This window comes from Myotis brandtii, unplaced genomic scaffold (genome assembly GCF_000412655.1).
Source record: "Myotis brandtii unplaced genomic scaffold, ASM41265v1 scaffold74, whole genome shotgun sequence".
Taxonomy (NCBI): Eukaryota; Metazoa; Chordata; class Mammalia; order Chiroptera; family Vespertilionidae; genus Myotis; species Myotis brandtii.
Genome location: NW_005370944.1, coordinates 332120 through 356265, shown reverse-complemented (window position 1 = coordinate 356265; position 24146 = coordinate 332120). Strand labels below are relative to the sequence as shown.

Here is a 24146-nt window from a genome sequence, read left to right as displayed (position 1 = left end):
GATTGGGACGGGGGGGGGGGGAGGTAGGGGTGGGGGGTGGGGGGGGAACTGGGTGGAGGGGAGCTATGGGGGGAAAAACGAGGAACAACTGTAATAATCTGAACAATAAAGATTTGATTAAAAAATGTGGTTTTTTTTATATTGTAAAATGAAAATGTGTAAACATCTGGTAAGTCTGCATAACTTAGTGAATTACGATTTTCCAAATAACCAATTGCATGAAATTATAATATAATGCATGAAAAAGAATCAAACTACAAAATAAACCAATGGTTTGGCATAACTGTATGAAAAGATCATTGGTACTTTCATTGATATTGTAACTAACCTTTAAGAAACTACTACTTAAAGAGCTTTGTTGTCATATCAAAGAATACATATTTGAGTAAGGCCAGATTTTCTTTGCATATTTCAACCAAACAACATAGTGCAACAAACTGAATACAGAAGCAGATCTAAGAATCCAGCTGTTCTTCTATTAAGCCAGGCATAAAAAATTTTTGCAAAAATGTAATGCAATGCCACTCTTGCACTTATTTTTGTTTGGAATAGCTTTTTATTATAAAATCACTACTGGCTCAGTGCACGGATTTGTGCACATTGAAAGGAAATTAATTAGAAGAAGGATTCATGCAATAATTACATTACTGCAAAAAATTACATGTCAAAATACTATCTACATATATAAAAGCCTAAGCGACTGAATGACTGGTTGCTATGACGCACACTCACCACCAGGGGGCATAAGCTCAATGCAGGAGCTGCCCCCTTGTGGTCAGTGCGCTACCACAGTGGGAGTGCCGCTCAGCTGACCAACCCGTCCTGGCGGCTCACCAGCCTGGTGGCAGCCACTCACTCCCTCAGTAGTCCTGCAGGTCCAATCTCCAGAGAACGGGCCACGCACTGACGGACCGGCACTGCTAGCACAATCCCTACAGCACCGCCAGCCTCCTAAAGTTGGCCTCAGGCACCATGGCTGTTTCCCCTCCCTAGACACTCTGCAAGGAAGAAATGATATAAAAGTGGTCGCTAGGTGGCTCCCAACAACTGGCATGAATGTCAACGGGATGTATCTGGATCCTGGGCCGGCAAGGGCGTACCACTGCCTGCCCGGAGGGCTGATCGCATCCCATCCCCCCATCCCCCCCTTTGGGATGGGCACCAGATGCAGGGCTCACAGCTGGTAAGCGCTGCTGTGGCCACCAGAGCCTCTCCTGATCGGGACTGACTGGACGCAAGCCCGCGGAAGGAGCAGTGGGGCCGGGATGAGCGGGAGCAGCAGCCAGTTTCGACCCAATCCCGCAGGCCACCCTGAGGGACCCCACCCGTGCACAAATTCATGCACTGGGCCTCTAGTATATAATATAGTACTATAAAATTAAAATACAAAATATTTTAATATTGCCATTCACCCTTTCTCTATAATAGAAGTGTCAGAGATGAAAAAAATTAGTAAAATGTATATAAGAATATATAACTTCATTAGTAAACAATATTCTGTCGACAACGTTGCTTTCTTTCGGCCTCAGAGGCACGTTGTGCCAATAGCTGGTCTTCAGACATATTCAGTCAACGACATCGCTTTCTTTCAGCGTCAGAGGTACATTGTGCCAATAGTTGGTCTTCAGATACATTATGGTGTCACATGTGATTGGCGCCAGTGAGAGCTTTATATGTATCGCGCCAGCGCGAGTCAACATTTATTTTTAAATTGCCAGTGCACGACATATGTACCGGCCAGCCAGCCGGTCAATCAGTCACTTAGCCTTTTATATATATAGATTTCTGATAACATAACATGTTTAGTATTATTGTTTTTAAAACGAATTCATTAACTTTTTAAACATTCTCAGTTTTAATTTCTAATGTGGTAAATGTTACTAGATATAATCCATCTAAACAAAAGCTTTTGGAGGTACTCAATCTCTAAAAGTGAAGAGGTTCCAAAGCCAAAAACACTGAGAACCTTAGCTATTAAGGCAAATTATTAGAAACCAAAGTTCTACGGTAAAGGTCCCATACATGAACAGCTCTGACCCCAGAATGATTGTATCAATTTATATCTCTCCCTGCCTATAATACAGACAGTCCTCGGGTTACGTTGGACTTGATGTACATCGTTTCGTGGTTACGTCACCATCTCCCATTTATTTATTAAAAAAAAAACAGTTCTGTCATCTCGACGTATGTATATACATGCTTTATGTTTTTTATTATTTATTTACCACAAGTAAAGGTCAGGAATTATTATCTTTCTTTAAATTTTTTTTTTTACTGTTTCACTTCATTACTGCTGTGTATGTGCTCCATGTGAGTGACATTGGGGCTTATGTAGGTGGGTTCCGACTTATGGCGAAAATTGCGTTATGTCTCGCCATAGGAACGGATCTCTGACATAACCCGAGGACCTACCGTACTGGGATAACATCTTTCTGGAAATGTAAAGCATGAGATTCCAATTCAAATTTTGGCAAGATTTTAATTTTGGGAAGGAAGAAAGCCCGTCTACTATAGCAAAGCCTACTTTCTACTTTTGAAACTCTTCTTCAACCTCAGATAGAGGACCAGCATTACAATCTGCCTACATATGGGCAGGGTGAATTAAAAAGATTCTGTGAAGAGAGTTAACAAAGCAGGTCTAAGATTGCTATCCTTTGAGAGGCCTGCTTACAAGGTTGTCCCTTGGGATATTGGATTTTGGGAGTTTCCACCATTCCCTAAATGATAAGAGTGGCTCTCTCTATGTAAGCTGTTTGCTCAAAATACATGGCTTATGCTGAAAATGTAGCTTTCCTTCTGGAAATCTGGAATTCTGGTACATGCTAGGCAGAGGTGCCTACATGACTAGCACCCAATAAAAAACTATGGCACTGAGAGAGAATCTAATGAGTTTCCTTGGTAGACAGCATTTCAAACAGATTGTCACAATTCATTGCTGGAGGAATTCAGTGTCCTGTATGACTCCAATGGAAGAGGATTCTGGGAAGCTTTTGCCTGGCTTTCTCTGACTTTGTCACAGATGACTTTCCCTTTGCTGATTTAGCTTTGTGTCCTTTTACACATCCGATGTAATAAGGGAAGTAAATTGTCACTGATTATCTAAGACTCTCACTTCTCTGATGCTTTGGCACGAGCTTCCAGGTAAGCTTCTGTTTTAACAGCAACACAAACCTTGATTAGTGCCCTCAGCAGAAAGAACAATGAATAGAGTAAGTGAAAAACAAGAATCTGAAAAGACATTTAACTTTCTGTTGCTTAACTATGCACAAGTGTATCCTGCCAATGCATGAGTTGGTTCACTTACCTTGGGAGAAATACTGGTTTCCGTGCCAGATGCTCACGAAGCTCAGGAGAGGTAGTATCAGAATTCATGTATCGCTCCACATAGTCTGACCAGCGCTAGGATTATAAACACAAAACAGGAGTGGGGAGAGAGCAAAAACCTGAGCTCTATCCTCCCTCATCAGCAAATTATATGACTAAAATGTCTAAAATTCCTAAAATTTCAAGATAAAAAAGATATGTTCCCATAATGACATGCTTGTTACTTGGTATTGAAACACAGCTTTGAAAGTCTGTTAGATCAGCTATTTTCAACCTTTTTCATTCATGGCACACATAAACTAATTACCAAGATTCTGTGGCACATGCTCTGGCAGGGTGGGTGGGTTGGAGCATCATCCTGTATACCAAAAGGTTGTGGGTTCACTTCCCGATCCAGTGCATATGGGAGGCAACCAATCAATGTTTCTGACATCAAAGTTTCGCTCTCTTTATATCCCCCCTCCCTAAAAAAAATATATATCCTCAGGTGATGATTAAAATAAAAAAATAAAAATTACAATTCTGTGGCACACCAATGTATTTTTTGCCAATATGACAAAAAAAAAAAATTAGGTATAATTTTGATTCAGTCACACCAGACAGCTATTATTATATTGGCTGTCATTTTTTTATTTGACAATCTAAAGGGAGAAGTTAGTGCTCCTAACTAAATAGGTATTGCATGTTTTAGAAATTTTTGTGGCAAACCAGTTGAAAGTCACTGCATTAGATAGCAAAACCCAGTTTCTCCCAGATACTTAAAAGTTACCAGAAGTCATAAATATGTATCAGATGGTTTATTCACAAGTTTTATTTCTTCACAGAGCATTTTTGTTAAATAAAATATTAGTGGCAAATGTTTAAAAATCAGTATCTTTCACATTAAAATCTGGACTTCTGGCATCTCTTTAAAAAAATTTAATGATTTGGCAACCATAAGCCAATATTCCCACAAAACAACAGTCTCCCTTCCATATTCCCCCAACATCATACATGTGGCTTACATCCTCATTAATATTACCAGTTAGACCCAGGTATGATAACCAACTCACTCTGTCTACTCTGTGGAGGTTGAGAACTCCTAGCTTCATCTAACCCAATAAAAAGTAAACATGACACAAAAAATCAAGATGAAACAGGGCAGATGCCACTTCATTTGTTGTTTCTTACACTTTAGGACAAAAACAGGAAAGGTGCCAACCATGAGGTTTCCTCAGAGGAGATGGCTTTACTGAGAGTAGCTAAGACTGCCATCAACCCCAAATAGCTACCTCCAGATAGCTCTTCTCTTCAGCTGAAGACATGGCTGAAATGATCTGTTCTTTAAAGAGCATCAGGTTCTGACCCTTAAGCAGACCTATGGCTGTCTTGGCCTTCTAGAAGACAATCAATGAGGAGTCTCACAGGACATGACCGCTCCCTCAGCAAAGCTTCTGCAATATACTTGTCATACCTCTGCTTCTACAGGGTCATCTGAGTTCTCCTCTTCTGTGTCCAAAAGCTCAATAGTCAGCTGAACCTGGCCTTGGCTCTGAATGAACATAAGCTGCAAATAAGAAACCTGAGTGTAAACAAAAGACCATCTCCAAAGCTATAACCCAGCTTCTTAAGGGTTGAGAGGCAATAAAGTCATACAACTCTGTTCCAATGGAAGAAATGAGGAAGACAAAAACTTAGGAGGCAGGTGATTAAAAAGGCAAAAGTTTAATCTTGCTACCAGGAAAAGGAAATGTTAGTGCAAAAAGCACCATTTTATATTTTATACTTCTTAAATTATCTAGAATAATCAATGTCAATAAGAGTGCTTTAAAGCCAAAACTATACAATGTCAAAGCCATTTCACTTGATAATCCCATTTCTAGGACTTAACACAAAGATGTAAACAAGTCTATAGTATCCTATATAATAAAAGCCTAATATGCTAAGTGTCTGGTTGACTGGTTGGCCGTTCAACCAATCAAAGCATAATATGCTAATGATATGCTAAGGCCACTCAACCGCTTGCTATGACATGCACTGACCATCAGGGGACAGACGCTCCAACCGGTAAGTTAGCTTGCTGCTGGGGTCTGGCCGATCGACTGAGCAAGAGGGGCTGGACACGCCCTGGAGCCCTCTCTCGGTCCCTCCCTGGCTGGCCAACCTCCCACGTTTCTCCCCGGCCCTGATTGTGCACCAGTGGGGTGCCTCGGCCTGGCCTGTGCCCTCTCGCAATCCAGGACCCTTCAGGGGAAGGAGAGCCGGTTTCAGCCCCATCCTGCAGGCCAGGCTAAGGGACCCTCTGGTGCATGAATTCGTACACTGGGCCTCTAGTTTTAAAAAAGAAGGAACCTTCTCAAACAAAGTGAAGATGAAAATATGAACACAACCAAGAGGAGCAACTGCATTTCCACTGCAATAAAGATTATCTGAGGTATCACACACACACCATGGGGGTAAGGAACACAAAACACTGAAGTATTAAGAAGTGATCTGCTATAATAGTATCAATCATATTGGAAGTTCTTCAAAAGCAAGTCATGTGCTGCACAAAAGAACTATCAAATGATGGCACATGGATATCCCCTTTCAAAAACCCTAGGACTCTCACTGTCCTTACCCTAAGGGATTGCTGCAGACAAGGTCATGATTCAAATCACATGGAATATCAGCACTTAAAAGGAAACTTGAGAATAATTTATTTCAACCTCCTTGGTTTACACAGAAAAAAACCCTAAAATTCAGAGAGTAAATAAGCAGGACTAGAAGCCAGCTATAGTTCCTGATTTGTTCTGGAGAAGCTTTAGAAATTCTTATCTGCTAGTCAAATTTAAAACATGACAAGAACGTAATATATACACAAACACAAACGAAGTTACTTCTAAAATAGATGTGAAGAAACACTGCCTCCAGGACTATGCTAAACCCCTGTCACTAGGATGATCCTAGAGTGTCTAGATTAGTCCTATTGCTCTAAGGAAATCACCCTTTAAAGTGATATTGAGTAGGCAGTCTATTCTCTACATCAGTGGTTCTCAACCTTGGCTACCCATTAGAATCACCTGGGAATCTTTTTAAAATCCTGATATCTGGGCCTTATCCTCTGGAAATTCTGTTTCTTTGTTATGGGGTGGGGCCACAACATTAGTAACAAAGAAACAGAATTTCCGGAGGATGAGGCCCAGAAATCAGGATTTTAAAAAGATTCCCAGGTGATTCTAATGTGCAACCAAGGTTGAGAACCACTGCTCTACATGCTTAAAATTGAACTCAATTTCATCCCAACAGGCTCCTCCACCTGTATCCTCTCTTGCTAGGCCCTTCCCCATGTGTTCACCCACCTCCCTCACCTCTGTAACCACTCTCCAAGCCTTAACTAGCTTCATTATTAGACTGCTCACACCTATCACCCAAATTTGGTTAACTGCCTCCAGGAGTAAACTCGCCTCTGATTAGTCCACATCTTCTTAATCAGTGCTACCAAACTGTCTTCCTGAAAATTCAAATCCAGTGGGATATTTAGTCCTTAATAATGCCTCACTGCTCATCAACCACAAGAAAATCCAAACCATTTACTTACTAAAGATCCTCTACCACTTGGACCCCCTCTGTCTACATGCCTCTTCCACCAATATCCTCCCTATCCTTCATTTACTCAACACACAGTTACTGAATGTTACTACTTAACAGACGGGATATATGGTAAACGGGAACATGGTTCCATGCTCCAACTCCCCCTCCCACCCTGTGGGAATAATGGTGAAGGCCATCTGTAAGCAGACTGTGCGACCTTGGGAACCTGGCTAGCAACTCAGTCTAAGAAAAGTCAAAGAGAAACGGCTTCTAGATGTCAGCCTGGATTATAAACAGCTAGTGTTTTGATCTCATACAGCTTACACAGGGGCCTGTCACCCTCCCCCTGGCATGCCCTGTTTCTGTTTTTTGTACTCTATAAAACCTGTGTTGGGAAAGTCTGGGTGGTGGCAAAAACAATAGCACCGACCAGCTACCCCCGTCGGGACTTCATGGGACAGCTTCTTTGGCAGTAGCCGGTGCAGCAGTAAACTTCACTGGTCAGTCACCACCAGTGCGCACGTAAGTCCTAATAAACCCATGTCTTTCACAGCTAACCATTTCTTTGGAATCCACAAACAATACCTGAGATTTTCTGGGACCTCAGCACTTTGCATAACACAGGGGCACGCTCAAAAGAGAACATAATTTCTTCTTTGGAGAAGATTAATTTAGTAAAGTAAATAGGAATATAAGCAGCTATATTTAATTTTAGAGACATGAGCAATATGCTGTGAAAATAAATAATTCCCTCTTCAGTGAGCTGAGAAAGATTTCACGCTTCACTGAAGTGACCCTCAGCTGGGCACTGAAGGATACAGAAGATCAATCCAATTTCAGAGAAATTATGACAGAGACAACTGTATTTTAATAAGTACATAAAAAGAACTAACCCCCCCCCCAAAAAAAGGTGAAATGTATGAATAAGCAATACATAGTAGGGCAACAGTAGGAAACAGGGAAATGTGAATTTAAGTAATTTTCTAACCATCTTCAGTGGTTCTCAACCTTCCTAATGCCGCGACCCTTTAATACAGTTCCTCATGTTGTGGTGACCCCCAACCATAAAATTATTTTCGTTGCTACTTCATAACTGTAATTTTGCTACTGTTATGAATCATAATGTAAATATGATTCATAATGTAAATATATGAATCATAATGTAAATATCTGATATGTGTTTTCCGATGGTAGCGACCCACAGGTTGAGAACCGCTGATTCTAACTGGAAAAAAATAAAAGAAGTTTGATAAACCAATTGACCACGGAAATCAATGCTCTTATGCAAGTGTACACTGGTACAGCCTAACATTTTGGAGAGTGAAATGGCAATATCCATTAAAATAAAAAATCTAAAATATGTATCCCTTTGACCAAATAATTTCACTTTTTTGTCTCTACCCTAGGTAAATACTAACACATGCACACAAGGATACAAATACAAGAAAATGCTGTTCAATGTAGCCCTATTTGAGATAGTTAAAACAAACAAAACAAAACAAAACAAAAAAACAGTTTAAATGCTCACCCATAAAAGAATGATTTTTTAAAAAAAATACGGTACATTTATATTATTAAGTATGATACAGCAGGTGAAAAAAACTGAGCTGGATCTACATAAACCAAAATAAGCAATTCTAAGACATACTAAGTGAAAAAAAGCAGGATGTAGAATATGCACAATTTAATATTTGTTTCTACATATACATACACCTGTATGTAAATGCACAGAAAAGGGTCTGAAGGAACACAGATAGTTAAAAAGCCTGAATGTAGAAGGTACATAGGAAAAATAAAGGGAGAGGAGGCTGAAGGTGGGTGGGGAGTGGCAGCAGAGGGTTTAAAGGGCTGCTTATGTTTAGCTTACTGCTACCATATTAAATTTTATTCTCTATGTACTAGTAAACATTTTAAAGAAGAGGATCACTGTAGTGACACCATTTTCCTGGCTACAAAGCCTTTCTTCCTGCTATTCCCCCTGAATATACTTATCTACAGGGAGAATCTGTCCATTCCTTCATAAGGCCCTGGCCACAATTTAATACCCTGTTTAAACTCTTAATGGGTGGGGAGGCTAATTCTGTTTCACCATCAAAACTAACACACAGCAAGCTCATAACAAACATTTATAGATTTAAACCCTGAAAAGCTTAGGGAATCTCTTCTGTAGTGGGAAGGTCCTCAGGTATTAGAACATCAGATCTGAGGACTGAACTGAAAAACTTGCTTCCCATTCTTTGATTCTAAATTAAGCAAATATTACTGGTACTGAATTAGAAACGAAAACAACTGAAAGTAGAAGTAGACAACAAAGTAAAACATTTGGAGTCGGATCATTAAACTATATGGAACATACCCAAATAGATCAAACTGTTACTTAGCTTTCTTCCCTGTTCAGCCAATCACAAACCTTAATCTGCGTCACTTGACCCTGCCCTTCTTGTGTGTAAATACATACAGGCTTTGCTCAACTATACACATTTATTACATAGCTGCAATCATAATACACATACTTTTGTATACTTTTATTTGCTTCAATATTTTTATAATTTATAATTAATTTAAAGGGCTGCAAAATATGCCATCCAAGTATTTATACAATAGAGTACCATTAACCACTCCCATAGTGGATTGGACATTTAGGCTGTTTCCAGCGATATACTTTTTAAATCAGCTATTACAATGATGGAAAACTGGAAACAACTCAGGTTGTCAAATAAGGCAGGCATGAAATATCAGTCACAAAAAGATGCTGAAGACTCACAGGTGTTGCTAATTGCGCAAAAACAACTTACAGATATATATATTCTAGAAATGTAATCAATGATTATTTCTGGGAAGAATTGTAGCCAATTTTTCTTTTCTCTGCATTTCTTATCTTTTCTACAACAATCAAGGATTATATTTTTAAACATTTTAAAACAATATACTTACAAAACACTATCATATGAAAAAACATTCAAAGAAAAGCCGAAGACAAAATTATAGAAATCATATAAAACAAGTAATTTTTTATTAAGGCAAGAAAGTCCATAGGAGACTTTACTTCTATTTTCCCATGTTTTTTGTATATTCTCCAGTGAGCTCACAGGAACTCTAAGGAGGTTCCAGCAGTGGAATCACAGAGTCAAAACACTCTGCTCTTTGATTTCTGGTAGAGATGATCCCAACATCTTCCCCTGTTACCAGCACAATTATTGACTACATGAGTAACTCTCACCTTAAAGCAGTTCTCCTCTGACATGAGCTGTTCGGCTTTCCGCTGATATGCTGACTCCAAGAGACTCCTCGAAGTCTGTGTGTTCAGCTGGCCTCCAGTAGCCCCATTACTGTTTTCTGCCAGGTAAAGGTCAGTCACTTGTACACAGATCTCATCACTCACAATGTGCTGCAGCTGGAATCAAGCAAAGGCAACTAGACAATGAATCAAGAAAATACTTCTCCTTGTCATACACTCAACCTTCCTTTGATAGTTCCAGTCACTCAGCTCAAAAAGAGGTTTTGGGAATTGGTAATTTTTAAAAATCAGTCACACAAAACCATTATTATTTTTTTCTTGGAGAATAACTAAGCCAAAATCTTCAACCATATCACTGGTCCATGAGTAAAATATTCATATCTATTTAAAAGCAAAACTATAGCCCTAGCCAGTTTGGCTCAGTGGATAGAGCGTCGGCCTGCGGACTCAAGGGTCCCAGGTTTGATTCCAGTCAAGGGCATGTACCTTGGTTGCGGGCACATCCCCAGTACGGGGTGTGCAGGAGGCAGCTGATCGATGTTTCTCTCTCATCGATGTTTCTAACTATCCCTCTCCTTTCCTCTCTGTAAAAAATCAATAAAATATATTTTTAAAAATAAATAAATAAAAGCAAAACTACAGACAATGGTTATTAATGTGCTACCTATTTAATAAAGTTCTAAGGAACTTGAAAACAAATTTTTTACATGAAAGAAAATTCCCATGGACGCCTATTTTTAGGGCACTTCTCTACCATTTACAACTTGCTTTCATACATATTCTCACTTGATCCACAACTACCTTCGGAAGAGTCTGGAGAGGGGTGTTCTGATACATGAGACAAATTTACATGTTCGATAATAAAACTCACTGTGTACCCAAGGTGAGGAGAGGGGCCTTCGAGAACCATGAAAGCAAGATCTGAAACTCATTAAGTATTTAAGAAACTGTTGCTGAATTAACTGCCAAGGGCCTCAGCTGAAGGAGCAGAGTCAGGACTAACATTCAAGCTTTCTGACCCCTAGGGCCAATGTTCTTTCTAACCACCTATTTTTCTACATCTGATAAAGTATAGTACTTAAATTATATATAATGTTAATTAACTCATTTCAAAACAGGTCAATCATGATGGACTATTGCTAACTTTTGTGACTATCTTATTAAATTATCTGATGACTAGAAAGTTGAATCTTTCAGTTTACATTTCCATGAATCATGGCAATACTTCTATTGTGAAATAAAAATTTCCTCAAATAAAACTACCCATTACAATGCCAGAGAATGTTAAAAACAAAAGAAACAGATAAAGCAGAAAGCAAAAAGTTAACCGAAATATCAGCTTGTCTATTTTATTTTAAAATTCTCATAACTACTAAGCTATTCTATTTTTAGGAAGGTGTGTTCTTTTTGAAGTGCTAGTAACTGTAACAACCACTTATTTTTAAAAGTCTTAAATAACAAGTATGTGTATTTGTACATAAATAAACACAGTGCAAGGTCAGAGGGTGAATGATTTGAGGGCAGTCTAAAAAGCCACAATTGGAGATGATTAAATAAATAACAATTAGTACAGACAATTGATTCTAATGGAGAATTAAAATAATGCTTATGACAACTTGATAACATAGACAAAAGCTTAAGATAGTGTTTTAGAGAGAGAAAAAAAAGCAGTTTAAAGAAAATATATTCAAAGCATGGTCTCTACCATGTAGACATTTATACTTTACTAGAGGACCGGTGCACGGATTCGTGAACTGGTGGGGTCCCTAGGCCTGGCATGCGCCCTCTCGAAATCTGGGACTCCTTGGAGGATGTCGGAGGCCCGGTGCATGGATTTGGCCCAATCCCTGCAGGCCAGGCTGAGGGACCCCACTGGTGCACTGGGTTTCTAGTACGCATATAAGATCTTTGGTTAATCTCTTCCCGCCCTCTCCCCTCCCCGTCCCCTGAGATTCATCAGTCTGTTCCATGTTTCCATGCCTGTGCATTGAGCGTCTGCCCCCTGGTGGTCAGTGCACGTCATAGCTACCGGTCGAACAGTCGGACACTTAGCATATTAACCTTTTGTTATATAGGATACCTTCTTGTTAAAGACCAGGTCACTAACTCCCCATCCCTACTCTGTTCTTGGATATTTGGCCCCTTCTAGAGTCTTTGGAAAGGGCATCACTATAATTCAGGGACAACTAGATAACTCCACACCCAAGCTAGGCTGGTCAGATTCTCACTCCTGCTAATCTGAAATGGCACAGTAAGTGTGCATGGTAGACAGAAGAGCATCTGGATGGAAATATCAGGTAATGTTTGGGTCAGAGGCACTGCCATGGAAAACCAAGGCTGGTGGTAGGTGGAATGGGGGTTGAGGATCCAATGTTCATTTGCAGAGAAAAGCATTAGAATGAAGCAGATGTCTAGAAAAAAAGCATTCAGGCAAGGGGGGAAAATGTCCCAATCCAATTCCTATGTGATCTGGGCATATACTGAGTTCTGTGCTAGCTACCTATTTTATGACAACTTGATAACATAGTATACATTATGCCTTGAGTTCTCAACTTCCAAAGGGAGTGTTTTATTTGTTTTATTCCTAAAACAAATCCCTCTTAAACTAGCCTGGAAATGGTAAGATAAAGGTATGGATTGACCCTGAAATATATGTTCTACCTCCAGTCAGGAATGAACTTAGGGAGAATACCAAGTGAGATGAGGTGAATGAGAGAAGATATGCCTTCAATTGAGGGGTTAAGATGAGAACCATGAACACAGATTTTCAACATATTGAATTAGGGTTTCTGGATGAAACCTGTTTCCATATAAAAGGACTAAACGTTATGTATTATTGACTCAAAATCATAACCTGGTGCTTCTAGTAAATGAACTAATTATATTTCTTGTTTCAAAAAAAACCAATCTTGGCTTATAAAAAGTTAGTTTTAATGATGTTACTCCTAGCTGTAGCAGCAGCAAACTAACTTGTAAGCAGAAAAATAAGCATATGACAACTTTTAGGGGATATTAACAGGGTTAGTCTCTCAAAAATTATGACCATAGCTAATTATATCCATACAATGATTTCTGCCAGTCATGATACAGACCTCTTAAGGAAAGGCCTAATAACTTCAACTTTCAGGAAAAAACTGTCTGCTTGATAACTTTCGTGAAGATGCCAAAATTGAGAAGTGTTTTCCCTGACTCTGAGAAGCTGCTATGGGAGGGATGCAGAGTCATGGGTACTCCACAAAGGATTTCATACTTTACCCCAAGGAAACAGTAGAGCAACAAACTTTTCTTTCCATAGTGGCAGTGTAGACTTTAGAATTATCTTTTTGCTTTTTATAAGTTTTCACTTTATTTATTTTTTGTTAATCCTCACCCAAGGATATTTTTCTATTGATTTTGAGAGAGTGGAAGGGAGGGAGAAAGACACGGAGAGAAACATCGATGTGAGAGAGACACATCAATTGGTTGTCTCCTGTACGCACCCCAACCACAGCTGGGGATTGAGCAACCGAGGTACGTGCCCTTGACTGGAATCAAACCTGGGACCCTTCAGGAGGGGATGGGCGTGGGGGTGTGCCGCTCTATACACTGAGCCAAACAGACTAGGGCAAGTTTTCACTTTAAAGAAAGTAGTGCACCAACTACACACTCCCTTTGGAAGTTGAGAACTCAAGGCATAATGTATACTATTTGCTATAAAATTATCATTGCAATAGAGAACATCAAACATATTTACAAACACCCAGGGTGCCACAGCAACAAGCCACAAACCTAACTCAGAGAGATGATCTATGAAACCCTTTCTGTAAAAAGAACTTCAAATATTAAATGAAGAAAGTATGTAGAATTACCAACACCTATAGAAGAGAAAAGGCTACCAGCAGAGAGCTCACCCCTGGTAGACGAGAACAGAGCTGGGCCTCCTGGGCAGAGATCAGGGTCGGGACCAATGCTGGCTCAACAGCCAGCCAGCAAGAAAGAGCCAAACATCAGGTGTGAGGCAGGCTCATCCGACTACGAGGGCACACTGAGCAAAGCAGAGGAGTCAGTTATGTGGCTGAAGTGCTGCCACTTTGTTAATGGGAGACATCCCCACAGCACATTCACTTCCTCTCCCCTCTATAGAAGCATTCGTACATAAGCATCATTATAAACCCTTTCTTTGTGCCTGGTCCATCTTTAGGCAAGGCTATCTTCCTGTACTCACCCTCACCCTCACCTGTCTGACGATGCTCTGGATGAGCTTGTCCATGGTGAAGGCAATGTAGGCATGAATGGTGAACATCTCTCGCAGTGAATCTTCATATTGTGATGAGTCAATGTTGCCATCCAGCAGGCTCCGCACCATATCCAGGAAAGCTGGGTAATAATCTTCTACATCAACATCCACTGTGGGAGAGATGGGACAGATGAGACTTTACCCTGCTAGGAAAAGATCAGGAGAGCAGGCAGGGCAGGTCCCAGAGCTGGTCTAAGGAGCATTGAATAAACCAACCCTAGATACTCAAAGCATGCCTCCTCAATCTGCAGAAAAACAATCTGACAGGCAGCTACAATCAGCAGCTCTATCAGAGGACAGTGATTCTGCAACTTCACCAGCAGCTTCCAGAACTCTGACCATGCCAGAAAGACACTTAGTGACAGGGTGGGCTCTGCATAAGAGAGCAAAATATCCCAGGGAAGAAGTTTCTTCAAAAAGTTGTTGGCTCCCCTGCTGAGAGAAAACTATCACCACCCTCCCACCCCCCCAACCCCCGCCTGTGAAGAGCATTCCTCACATGAGTCACTTGCTCACCAAGCTATTTCCATGAAACATAGAGGGACAGATGAGAAAAGCAGATAGAGTCACACTCTAGCATTGGGAAACCCTCAGGAACAGAAAAAAGGGTGAGCAAATTAAATCCTCTATGAATAATAAAGTCATCTCCATCTGTCAAAGTCCTTTTGTTTCAAAATGGATTCCCTATGTTGTACTTCACAAATTGCACAGTGATCTGTCCTGCACATGAACCACTTTTGCCACCAGCTGGAATTTTATCAGTTGTGACAGAGACGCTGGAAACTACCAGAGTGCACAGGAATGGTGAAAGGACTCTTGACTGCAGCTTACTAAAATAAGACCCATTTATTTACACAAGGCTCAAAAACATGCAGATTTGAAAAAGGCATGAGGAGGCTACTGGTATATTGGTTGTGTGTTGTTTCTTGATCTAGGTACTGGTTACACAGGTGTGTTCACTTTGTAAAAGTTCACTGAGCTATACAATTTGGATTTGTATGCTTTTCAGTATGTGTTACACTTCAATAAAAAGCTTTCACTTGCCCTGACAGGTTTGGCTCAGTGGATAGAGTGTCGGCCTGCGGACTGAAGGGTCCCAGGTTAGATTCCAGTCAAGGGCATGTACCTTGGTTGCGGGCACATCCTCAGTACGGGGTGTGCAAGAGGCAGCTGATCGATGTTTCTCTCTCATCGATGTTTCTAACTCTCTATCCCTCTCCCTTCCTCTCTGTAAAAAATCAATAAAATATATTTTTTTTAAAAAGAAAGCTTTCACTAAAATGACATTTGGTCACCAGTTTGTAAAGTATATACAGGGGCAAAAAGGCTAAGAGCAAAAGCTGAGTCCATTTATCTGCAGTGTGATAGACTCATTCAAGACAAGCAAAACAGGACAATTACTGTTTAAGAGCAGCAACTGGCTTGAGTTTCATTAGAATATCACCTTGTTCAGAGCCACAGCATAGGCATGAGCCAAGCTAGTGCCATGAAAAAATGCTGTTCTGCCAGAATAAAACAATGTGCAAATGCACATGAGCTATGATCAGTGAAGCTGGCATTGTCATTCAAGACCAAACTATGTAAGCCTCAAACCAATTTAAGTCAGTGGTCAAGCCAGGATTAGGCCATTTTCTCTTATTTCTACCCAAGCAGGTGGAATCACCACATTGAGGTCCAAAACTTGTCTGTCAAGCTAGGATTAATCCAGATAAAGGTTTTTAGAATTCCCAGGGTCATTAGCTCTTCAACAGATTGAAGGCAAGAACCACACATGGGCTTCTTACATTAGCAACAGTTAAAAAAAAGAAAAGCTAATTTGCTCCACAGATTGGCTATTTCCTCAAGGGCACCGAAGAAAGGCTTCATGAAAAAGATTTTGGCTCACACCTCAAGTATTTAATTTATGAACTGAACAGTTATCTACAAATAGGTGGCACAGAATTACTTAAAGCACATGATGGATGGCTTCCTTAACCCCTATTTATTTTCCTTTTCTTGGTTCTCGATCTTCATTTCTGTTTTGCCTATTCTGCTGGCTCACACCATCTCTTGAGTTCCAGTCTCCTTTCCATACCCCCTTCTCCTTTTATTAGGAATGAGCCATGAACCCCTCTGGTTAAAGAGAAGTACTGCCCAAACACATCAGAAAATTCCCAACTGTCTTAGGCATGAACCACTAGGAATTTATGTTCTGTCATGCAGTGGAGCCAACTGGGTTTTTGTCTCTCTCTGTCCTTTGAAATTCTTTGTAATGACCCAGAGATCTGCCATTTGGGAAACTGATGGCAACTGTCATCCCCTCCGGGTGTCAAGTGTCCACAATCCAAGCACTGTAAAGGGTGGTTTGCATATTTTCTTCACTTCTCCCAACAACCTCATAAAGTAACAAGTAGCACCTTCATTTTACAGGTAAACAGGTTCAGAGTGTTAAGTAAGGTCACACAACCAGTAAGTTGCAGAACTAGGATTTGAACTCCTCTGAAGCCTGCCTGTGCCCCATGTATAAAAGGAAAGTCCCGAGTCTAACTAGGCCCCAAGGTCACCAACCCCTCACATCTTCTGTGAACACATCTTCTGTAAACCAGCAGTCTAGGCACTCACTAGGTTCTTTAAGACGGAGCTGAATGGCAGGACTGTCACTCTTGTCTCGCTTTATGCCCAGCACTTCCCGCTCCCACTCCCTCTCTCGGTTTTCTTCTTCGATCTGCCGTTCTGCTTGGGAACAAATCCGCAGAAGTCTCAAGCAAAGAATCTGGTGCAGTCGCATAAAGATGTACCAGTTGTTGTTAACATAGAAGAGGTTGTACACTTCATCCATCCCTCTTAGCTTCTGTGCTGTTGTGTTACTAAACAGTAGCTTGGACTTAGGGGAGCTGCCCCCAACCCCATTGTGCTTCTTAGCCACCCCTGTGGCCTCATCTACATCCATCTCTTCTTCTTCCTCTTCTTCTACATCCGAGAGATCACCCCTCTGAGCAAAGAGCAGATCTGGAATGAAGTGATGCATGATCTGCTTGATTTTGTACTTGTCCTCCTTCTGAATGCCTGCCTGTCTCTTCACATGGTGGATAATCAGGGCAGCAGCGTCCTCCAGGATCTGCTTGTCTTCATAGGCCAGAGAGAGGTGTGGGCCAGCAGGTACGCCAGCATTTTCTTCAGTAGCCTGCTCTTGCCGCTACCAGGAGAGAGAGAGAGAGATACAAAGTAGTAAGTGCCATATCCATAGCAACAACCAACAGAGCTATGAGACAACACATCAGTACATTCAATTATTAACCATAGTGACTATTATTTTCCAATCCAAAACTTCTAGAAACAATAAGGTAATGTGGAAGATGTGGTTTGAGAACAAAATATTGGTACCTTCTAGACTTTGAAGACTGATAGGGGACATTGGGACAATCTAAAATTCTGAATTAACATTTATGGAGGAAGCAGTCAGTATGAGGTCAAGGATTCACTTTAAAATACTTCGGTGGAAGTGCAAAAAGTGTTAGATGTAAAAACATTGACAAAATAGAAATGATTATTCAAATTTATGTAAGAGCTCACTTTATTATTTTCTCCCCTTTCATGTACATTTGACATTTTCACAATAAAAAGCTTTTTAAAATTCAAGATCACATCACTTCCAGGAATTTTCAACCACACTACATTTATGTCTCTATCCATCCCCTAAGACTGTGAGCTCAAAGAAAACAGGATTATTTTCTTATTCATCACAGTATCCTAGCTCCTGAACTACATATAATCTTTGTAAGTATGCTGAATAAACGAGGATTAGAAAGAGTTTGGTATCAGTGAGAAGAGTTTAAGTAGTGGGAAGCTGAGGCAAGCCAATCAAATTACAAGGTACTCAAGCAGTGAATGGGGCGAAGTGGGGTTGTCAACTGAAACCAGGAGGGTAAACTAGGAAACCAGTAAGACAGCTTAGGCAGAAAGGTAAGGTTAAGAGTTAAAATGGTAGAATCAGGAATAGAAGCCTATGACAGTTACTAAGCAAGAATCAACAAGTCTTAGAGCAGTGGTTCTCAACCTTGGCTGCACAGTAGAATCACCTGGGAATCTCTTTAAAATCCTGATTTCTGGGCCTCATCCTCCGGAAATTGTTTCTTTGTTACTAATATTGTGGCCCCACCCCATAACAAAGAAACATAATTTCCGGAGGGTGTGGCCCAGAAATCAGGATTTTAAAGAGATTCCCAGGTGATTCTACTGTGCAGCCAAGGTTGAGAACCACTGTCTTAGAGGGTCTCGATTTCATATAACAAAGGTAACTTCCAGGAATCAAAGCTATACAAAGATTGGAGCCCTCTTACAGGTGTAGAAACTTCCAGCTCACCTCATCATAGATACTCTCAATCTCGTTGAGTAAGCTCTTAGACCTCAGGACCTTGGTGTCATTCTGTTTAAAGTTGATACCCTGATGGTCCAGAGACTTCAAGTAGTATTTCTCATTTTGCTCTCGCCACACCTTGTTAAAGCCCCTCTGGGCTTCTCGCCATTCTTCCTCTTTCATCTTCAACCTAGTCGGGTATGGAGTGGGGTGGAAACACAGGTGGAAGTCAAACTCTTTGGAATGGAATCCTGGCTTTGCTGTACCAGTGAAATAGGGATAACAGCACCTAACCCACACCTGAAACCTATATGATCATGTTGACCAATGTCACCCCAATAAATTTAATAAACAGATAGGTATGATAGGCCTGTCAAAATTATTGGTGACTTGGGATAAATGTTATTCAAACCAGTCTTTAACTCTGTTACATGAGGAAATTACTCATTCAGGATTTGGGGGAAGTAATTTGTCCCAAAGTCAGAAATCCTACTTAGAACAGTATTTCTCAAACAGCATTCCATGGAATATTCTTAAATATTCTCATCCTTGGCCAGCTAACACAAAGTTAAACAAGTTTTTTTGGTACAGAACCTCTAAGAATGTTTACCATGCGAACATTCTGATGAGAACTGATCTTAACCCTCCAGAAGAGGAGAGTAAAATGAAAAACAACATGGACACTGAAGAATATTCTACATCTCAAAGCTAAAAGTTAAATGCTTCTGGTAAAGAGAAATAATCTGTGGCAGTATCTGAGGGGAAGACTAGGGAGGAACGCTAAATTGGGGCATCTGTGCAGCAGACAAGAATTCCTTTTCACCAGGTGATACTGAGTGAGGAGGACCCAGCTCTTAGCTAGGATTCACAATGTGGTCCAGACTTGGAGGAACCTGGGCTTAGCCCTGGCTCTGGCCCCCTCCTTTGATGGGCACAAAAGCCCCTCCACAACTCAGGCTGAAGGCTTATTAGGAGAAAGAAAAAGACATTCTTGGTAGAAAGGCACTCTTAAGTCTTTTAAAATAATACTTATGAATTTTACAAAGACAAAGGATCTCTTTTTAAAAACCAAAGATGTTATAAGGGTTAGTACTGAACGGTAGGAACATGGGTGGTGATTTTCTTCTTTGTTCTTTTTTATACTTTAAAGTATGGCCTCAAACACAGAGCATTCCAATATGGACTTTAAACGTTTGCCCTCTACTGTTGATTACACAGAACCCCATCAAGAAGCTCCACCAGCATGCTCAATCTGGCAGCACACATACTAAAATTGGAACAATACAGAGAAGATTAGCAGGGGCCCTGTGCAAGGATGACACCCAAATTCGTAAAGTGTTGTGTGTGTGTAGTTTTAAGAAGCCCCACTACCCCACACTGTACCTGACTTTCAATAACCAGAATGGGGAGAAATGGAGGTCTCATGGGATAACAAGGTAAAAAATGAGCTTCATTTAATGGGACACCAACTATGTCCTGAAGCACAGGAGAGCACGAAGGGCACATTTGTTTGGATACCTTTTAAGTACAATGGGGACAGCAATGGAGGGGTTCTTCCTCAGACCATCAATGATGTCGGCTGCTTTGTCAGCATATATCCTCTGGAGTGCTTTTCGATGGATGACTTCTGATGTGCCCCCAAGGGTGTTGTCCAAGCGAAATTTGGCTTGTTCCTCAGCAGACAAGCGGGAAAGCTTCTTCTGTATTGCTTCCAGAACCCGGATTGTTGCCAGATTGGTCTCTAAAACTACATCAAGCTAAAGAAAAAGACAAAGTGTGCTCAGGACCCAAATCAGAATAGAATAGAAGTTAGGAGTATAAGGTAAGGAGTCAAACTCCCTGGACTGGAATCCTGGCTCTGCCGTAAAAGCCACAGAAGACTGTTTTCTTACCAGTAAAATAGGGATAACAGCTACTCTTTTAAGGTTGTTGTCTGGGTCAAACGATACAATCCACATAAATGGTTTTGTGCAATGCCTGGCACATAACATCAATAAATGATGACTAGCCCAAGCCGGTTTGGCTCGGTGGATAGAGTGTTAGCCTGCAGACTGAAGGGTTCTGGGTTGGATTCCGGTCAAGGGCACATACCTCGGTTGCAGGCTCTTCTCTGGCCTGGGCCCTGGTCAAGGCAAGTGCAAGAGGCAACCAATCGATGTGTTTCTCCCACATCAATATTTCTCTCTGTCGTTCCCTCTCTCTTCCACTCTCTCTAAAAATCAATGGAAAAATATCCTTGGGTAAGGATTAAATAAATAAATAAATAAATAAATGATGAATAAGTGGTAGTCATTACTTCTACCACCACCAGTGTGCTTGGCTTAGGACTACTAATCCCAGTGTAGAGGGACTTAACAGGAAGCAACCTTACAGACAGACACTTTACCCTGAACTTTTCTGAATTGTTAAGATCTGTTACAAACAATAACAATCAAAAAACAAAACAGCCCTAGCCAGTTTGGCTCAGTGGATAGAGCGTTTGTCGGCGGACTGAAGGGTCCCAGGTTCAATTCTGGTCAAGGGCACATACCTCGGTTGCAAGCTCCTCCCTGGCCGGAGTCCTAGTCAGGGCTCGTGCAGGAGACAACCAATCTATGTGTTTCTCACACATCGATGTTTCTCTCTGTCTTTCCCTCTCTCTCCAATCTCTAAAATCAATGGAAAAATATCCTCAGGTGAGGAATAAAAAACACACACACTCAAAACACAATTTGGATTGAACTTCCTGGTTCTCTTATGATTAGATAGGGCCACATAACTAGTTCTGGCAAATGAGTTATTAACAGGTGGATCAGAATACTTATTACTTCCACGCTAGAGCATTTAAAGGTGCAAGACCCTTCTGAGCAATCTTTTTCCTTCCAATGACTGGCAATGTTCAAGATGGTGGCACTCTGTCAGCCTGGGACCCTGAGTAATTCTGATGAGCAGAATACCCCACTAAACATCAATGTACATGTAACAGGATCAAGGAATAAATCTGTTTCTTAAAGCCACTAAAATTCGGGGAAGGAGGAGGTTGTCTGTATTGTAGGATCACTTACCTATCCTGATGTATAAAAGGAATTCTTGAAAACCACTGTATTGATAAGAGATTTTCAGAAAGGAACACTCCTTTTAACTAGCCCATCCCACCCAAGCCTAAATACACACACACACACACACACACACACACACACACACCTGTCACCTTTATTCCTATTATCACAAATAGGAAATGAGACTGTTGCCTCTCATTTGCTTGCATACCACTTGAGAATCAAAAAAGATTCTAATCTCTGCTTTCTAACTCATCTCACCTTACTAGACATAGGTAACAAAGAAATGCTTTCTTTGAACTTTCCATGGAAGTCACCATCTATCAAGATTTAGTTCTCTGCAAATGGTTGAAGCTCCTCATAAACCCTGGAGCACAGATGGCCAATCACCTGCCAGGGCCAAGCAACACCTGACTCTTCATTCAAAACATGCCAGAGACAGCTGGAGTGAGTGTGGGGGATAACTGGCAGAGGGATAAACTAGTATGGGCTAACAAAGAGCAAGGTATCACCCATCTACAGGGAGAAGCAGGGTCAGTAAGTTTTATATAATACATTAAACCAGCGGTTCTCAACCTGTGGGTCGCGACCCCTTTGGCGGTCAAACGACCCTTTCACAGGGGTCGCCTAAGACCATCCTGCATATCAGATATTACATTACGATTCATAACAGTAGCAACATTAGTTATGAAGTAGCAACGAAAACAATTTTATGGTTGGGTCACAACATGAGGAACTGTATTTAAAGGGCCAGAAGGTTGAGAACCACTGCATTAAATATAGGATACATGTAATTTTACCACTTAAGCACATTTAACATGCCCTTTTATTTTTTAAAAATTGATTTGAGAGAGCGAGCGAAAAACATGGATTGGTTGCCTCTGGCACATCCCCCTATGGGGGACCGAACCTGCAACCAGGGCAAGTGCCCTGACTGGGAATCGAACCCACCACCTTTTTGTGTACGGAACGACGCTCCAACCAACTGAGCTACACTGGCCAGGGAAAAATATTCCCTTTTCTTGTTGATAATATCAGTGAACATGGGGGTTTCAGAACCCATTTTCAGTATTCCCACTGCTGGCATAGGGGCTCTACCAGCTCATTTATTCATTCAAGCCCTTCCTAACTACTTTAAAATAAAATCCCTAATTTAACTTTCTTTCAAAGGGAGCCAACCACATCAACATCAGAACTATGAAAGAAGAATTCCAGTTCCTATAGGAGAGCTGGTTTGCTAACCACCTGCTAAGAATAATAATACATCAAAACAAAAATGAGGTACCATCTCACACCTGTCAGAATGGCTATCATCAACAAATCAACAAACGACAAGTGCTGGAGAGGATGTGGAGAAAAAGGAACACTCGTGCACTGCTGGTGGGAATGCAGACTGGTGCAGCCACTATGAAAGACAGTATGGAGTTTCCTCAAAAAGTTAAAAATAGAACTCCCATTTGACCCAGTGATCCCGCTTCTAGGAATATATCCCAAGAAACCAGAAACACCAATCAGAAAGGATATATGCCCCCCTAAGTTCATAGCAGCACAATTTACCATAGCTAAGATTTGGAAACAGCCTAAGTGCCCATCAGCAGATGAATGGATTAGAAAACTCTGGTACATCTACATAATGAAATACTATGCTGCTGTAAAAAAGAAGGAATTCTTACCATTTGCAACAGCATGGATGGACCTAGAGAGCATTATGCTAAGTGAAATAAGTCAGTCAATGAAAGAGAAATACCCCATGATCTCACTCATTTATGGATAATAAAGTCCATTATAAACTGATGAACAAAAATAGATACAGAGGCAGAGCAGCATCGAACAGACTGTCAAACTACAGCGGGAAGGCTGGGGAGGGTTGGGGGGCAGGGGAAGAGATCAATCGAAGGACTTGTATGCATGCATATAAGCATAACCAATGGACACAAGACACTAGAGGGTAGGAGAGGCCGGGGAAGGTCAAGGGGAAAAAAAAAAAGGAGACATATGTAATACTCTTTGTAATACTTTAAGCAATAAAAAAAAATAAAAAAAAAATAACAATACACTTTAAAATAAATAATTTCCAGCAGCCTCAAAAAAGCCCAGTAGGCCTTACTACAGTACTAAGTTTTTATATACCTTTGTAAAATATAATAACCTTTAAAATGCCATTAAAAATTCAAATGAGCCCTAGCTGGTTTCGCTCAGTGGATAGAGCGTTGGCCTGCAGACTGAAGGGTCCCGGGTTTGATTCCAGTCAAAGGCCCATGCCTGGGTTGATCAGGAGGCAGTCGATCAGTGATTCTCTCCCCTCACTGATGTTTCTATCTCTCTCTCCCTCTCACTTCCTCTCTGAAATTAATAAAAGCATATTAAAAAAAAAAAAAAAAG

The 24146-nt window shown here is 40.8% G+C and overlaps 1 protein-coding gene across 5 annotated transcripts in view; it reads right to left on the bottom strand.

Moving 5' to 3' along the window:
- SIN3A (SIN3 transcription regulator family member A) overlaps positions 1 to 24146 on the bottom strand; it is a 79409-nt gene that overhangs the window by 8596 nt on the left and 46667 nt on the right. For 4 of the 5 annotated variants that reach the window (XM_014530455.1, XM_014530456.1, XM_005882753.2 and 1 more), the window contains exons 13-19: positions 20245 to 20483; positions 18733 to 18916; positions 16992 to 17565; positions 14331 to 14500; positions 10097 to 10270; positions 4778 to 4870; positions 3305 to 3399 (exon numbers count right to left, since the gene is read on the bottom strand). In XM_014530455.1, coding sequence (XP_014385941.1) covers positions 3305 to 3399; positions 4778 to 4870; positions 10097 to 10270; positions 14331 to 14500; positions 16992 to 17565; positions 18733 to 18916; positions 20245 to 20483 — 1529 coding nt within the window. The remainder of the gene's footprint in view (positions 1 to 3304; positions 3400 to 4777; positions 4871 to 10096; positions 10271 to 14330; positions 14501 to 16991; positions 17566 to 18732; positions 18917 to 20244; positions 20484 to 24146) is intronic. The other variant, XM_014530458.1, reaches the window with a different exon arrangement.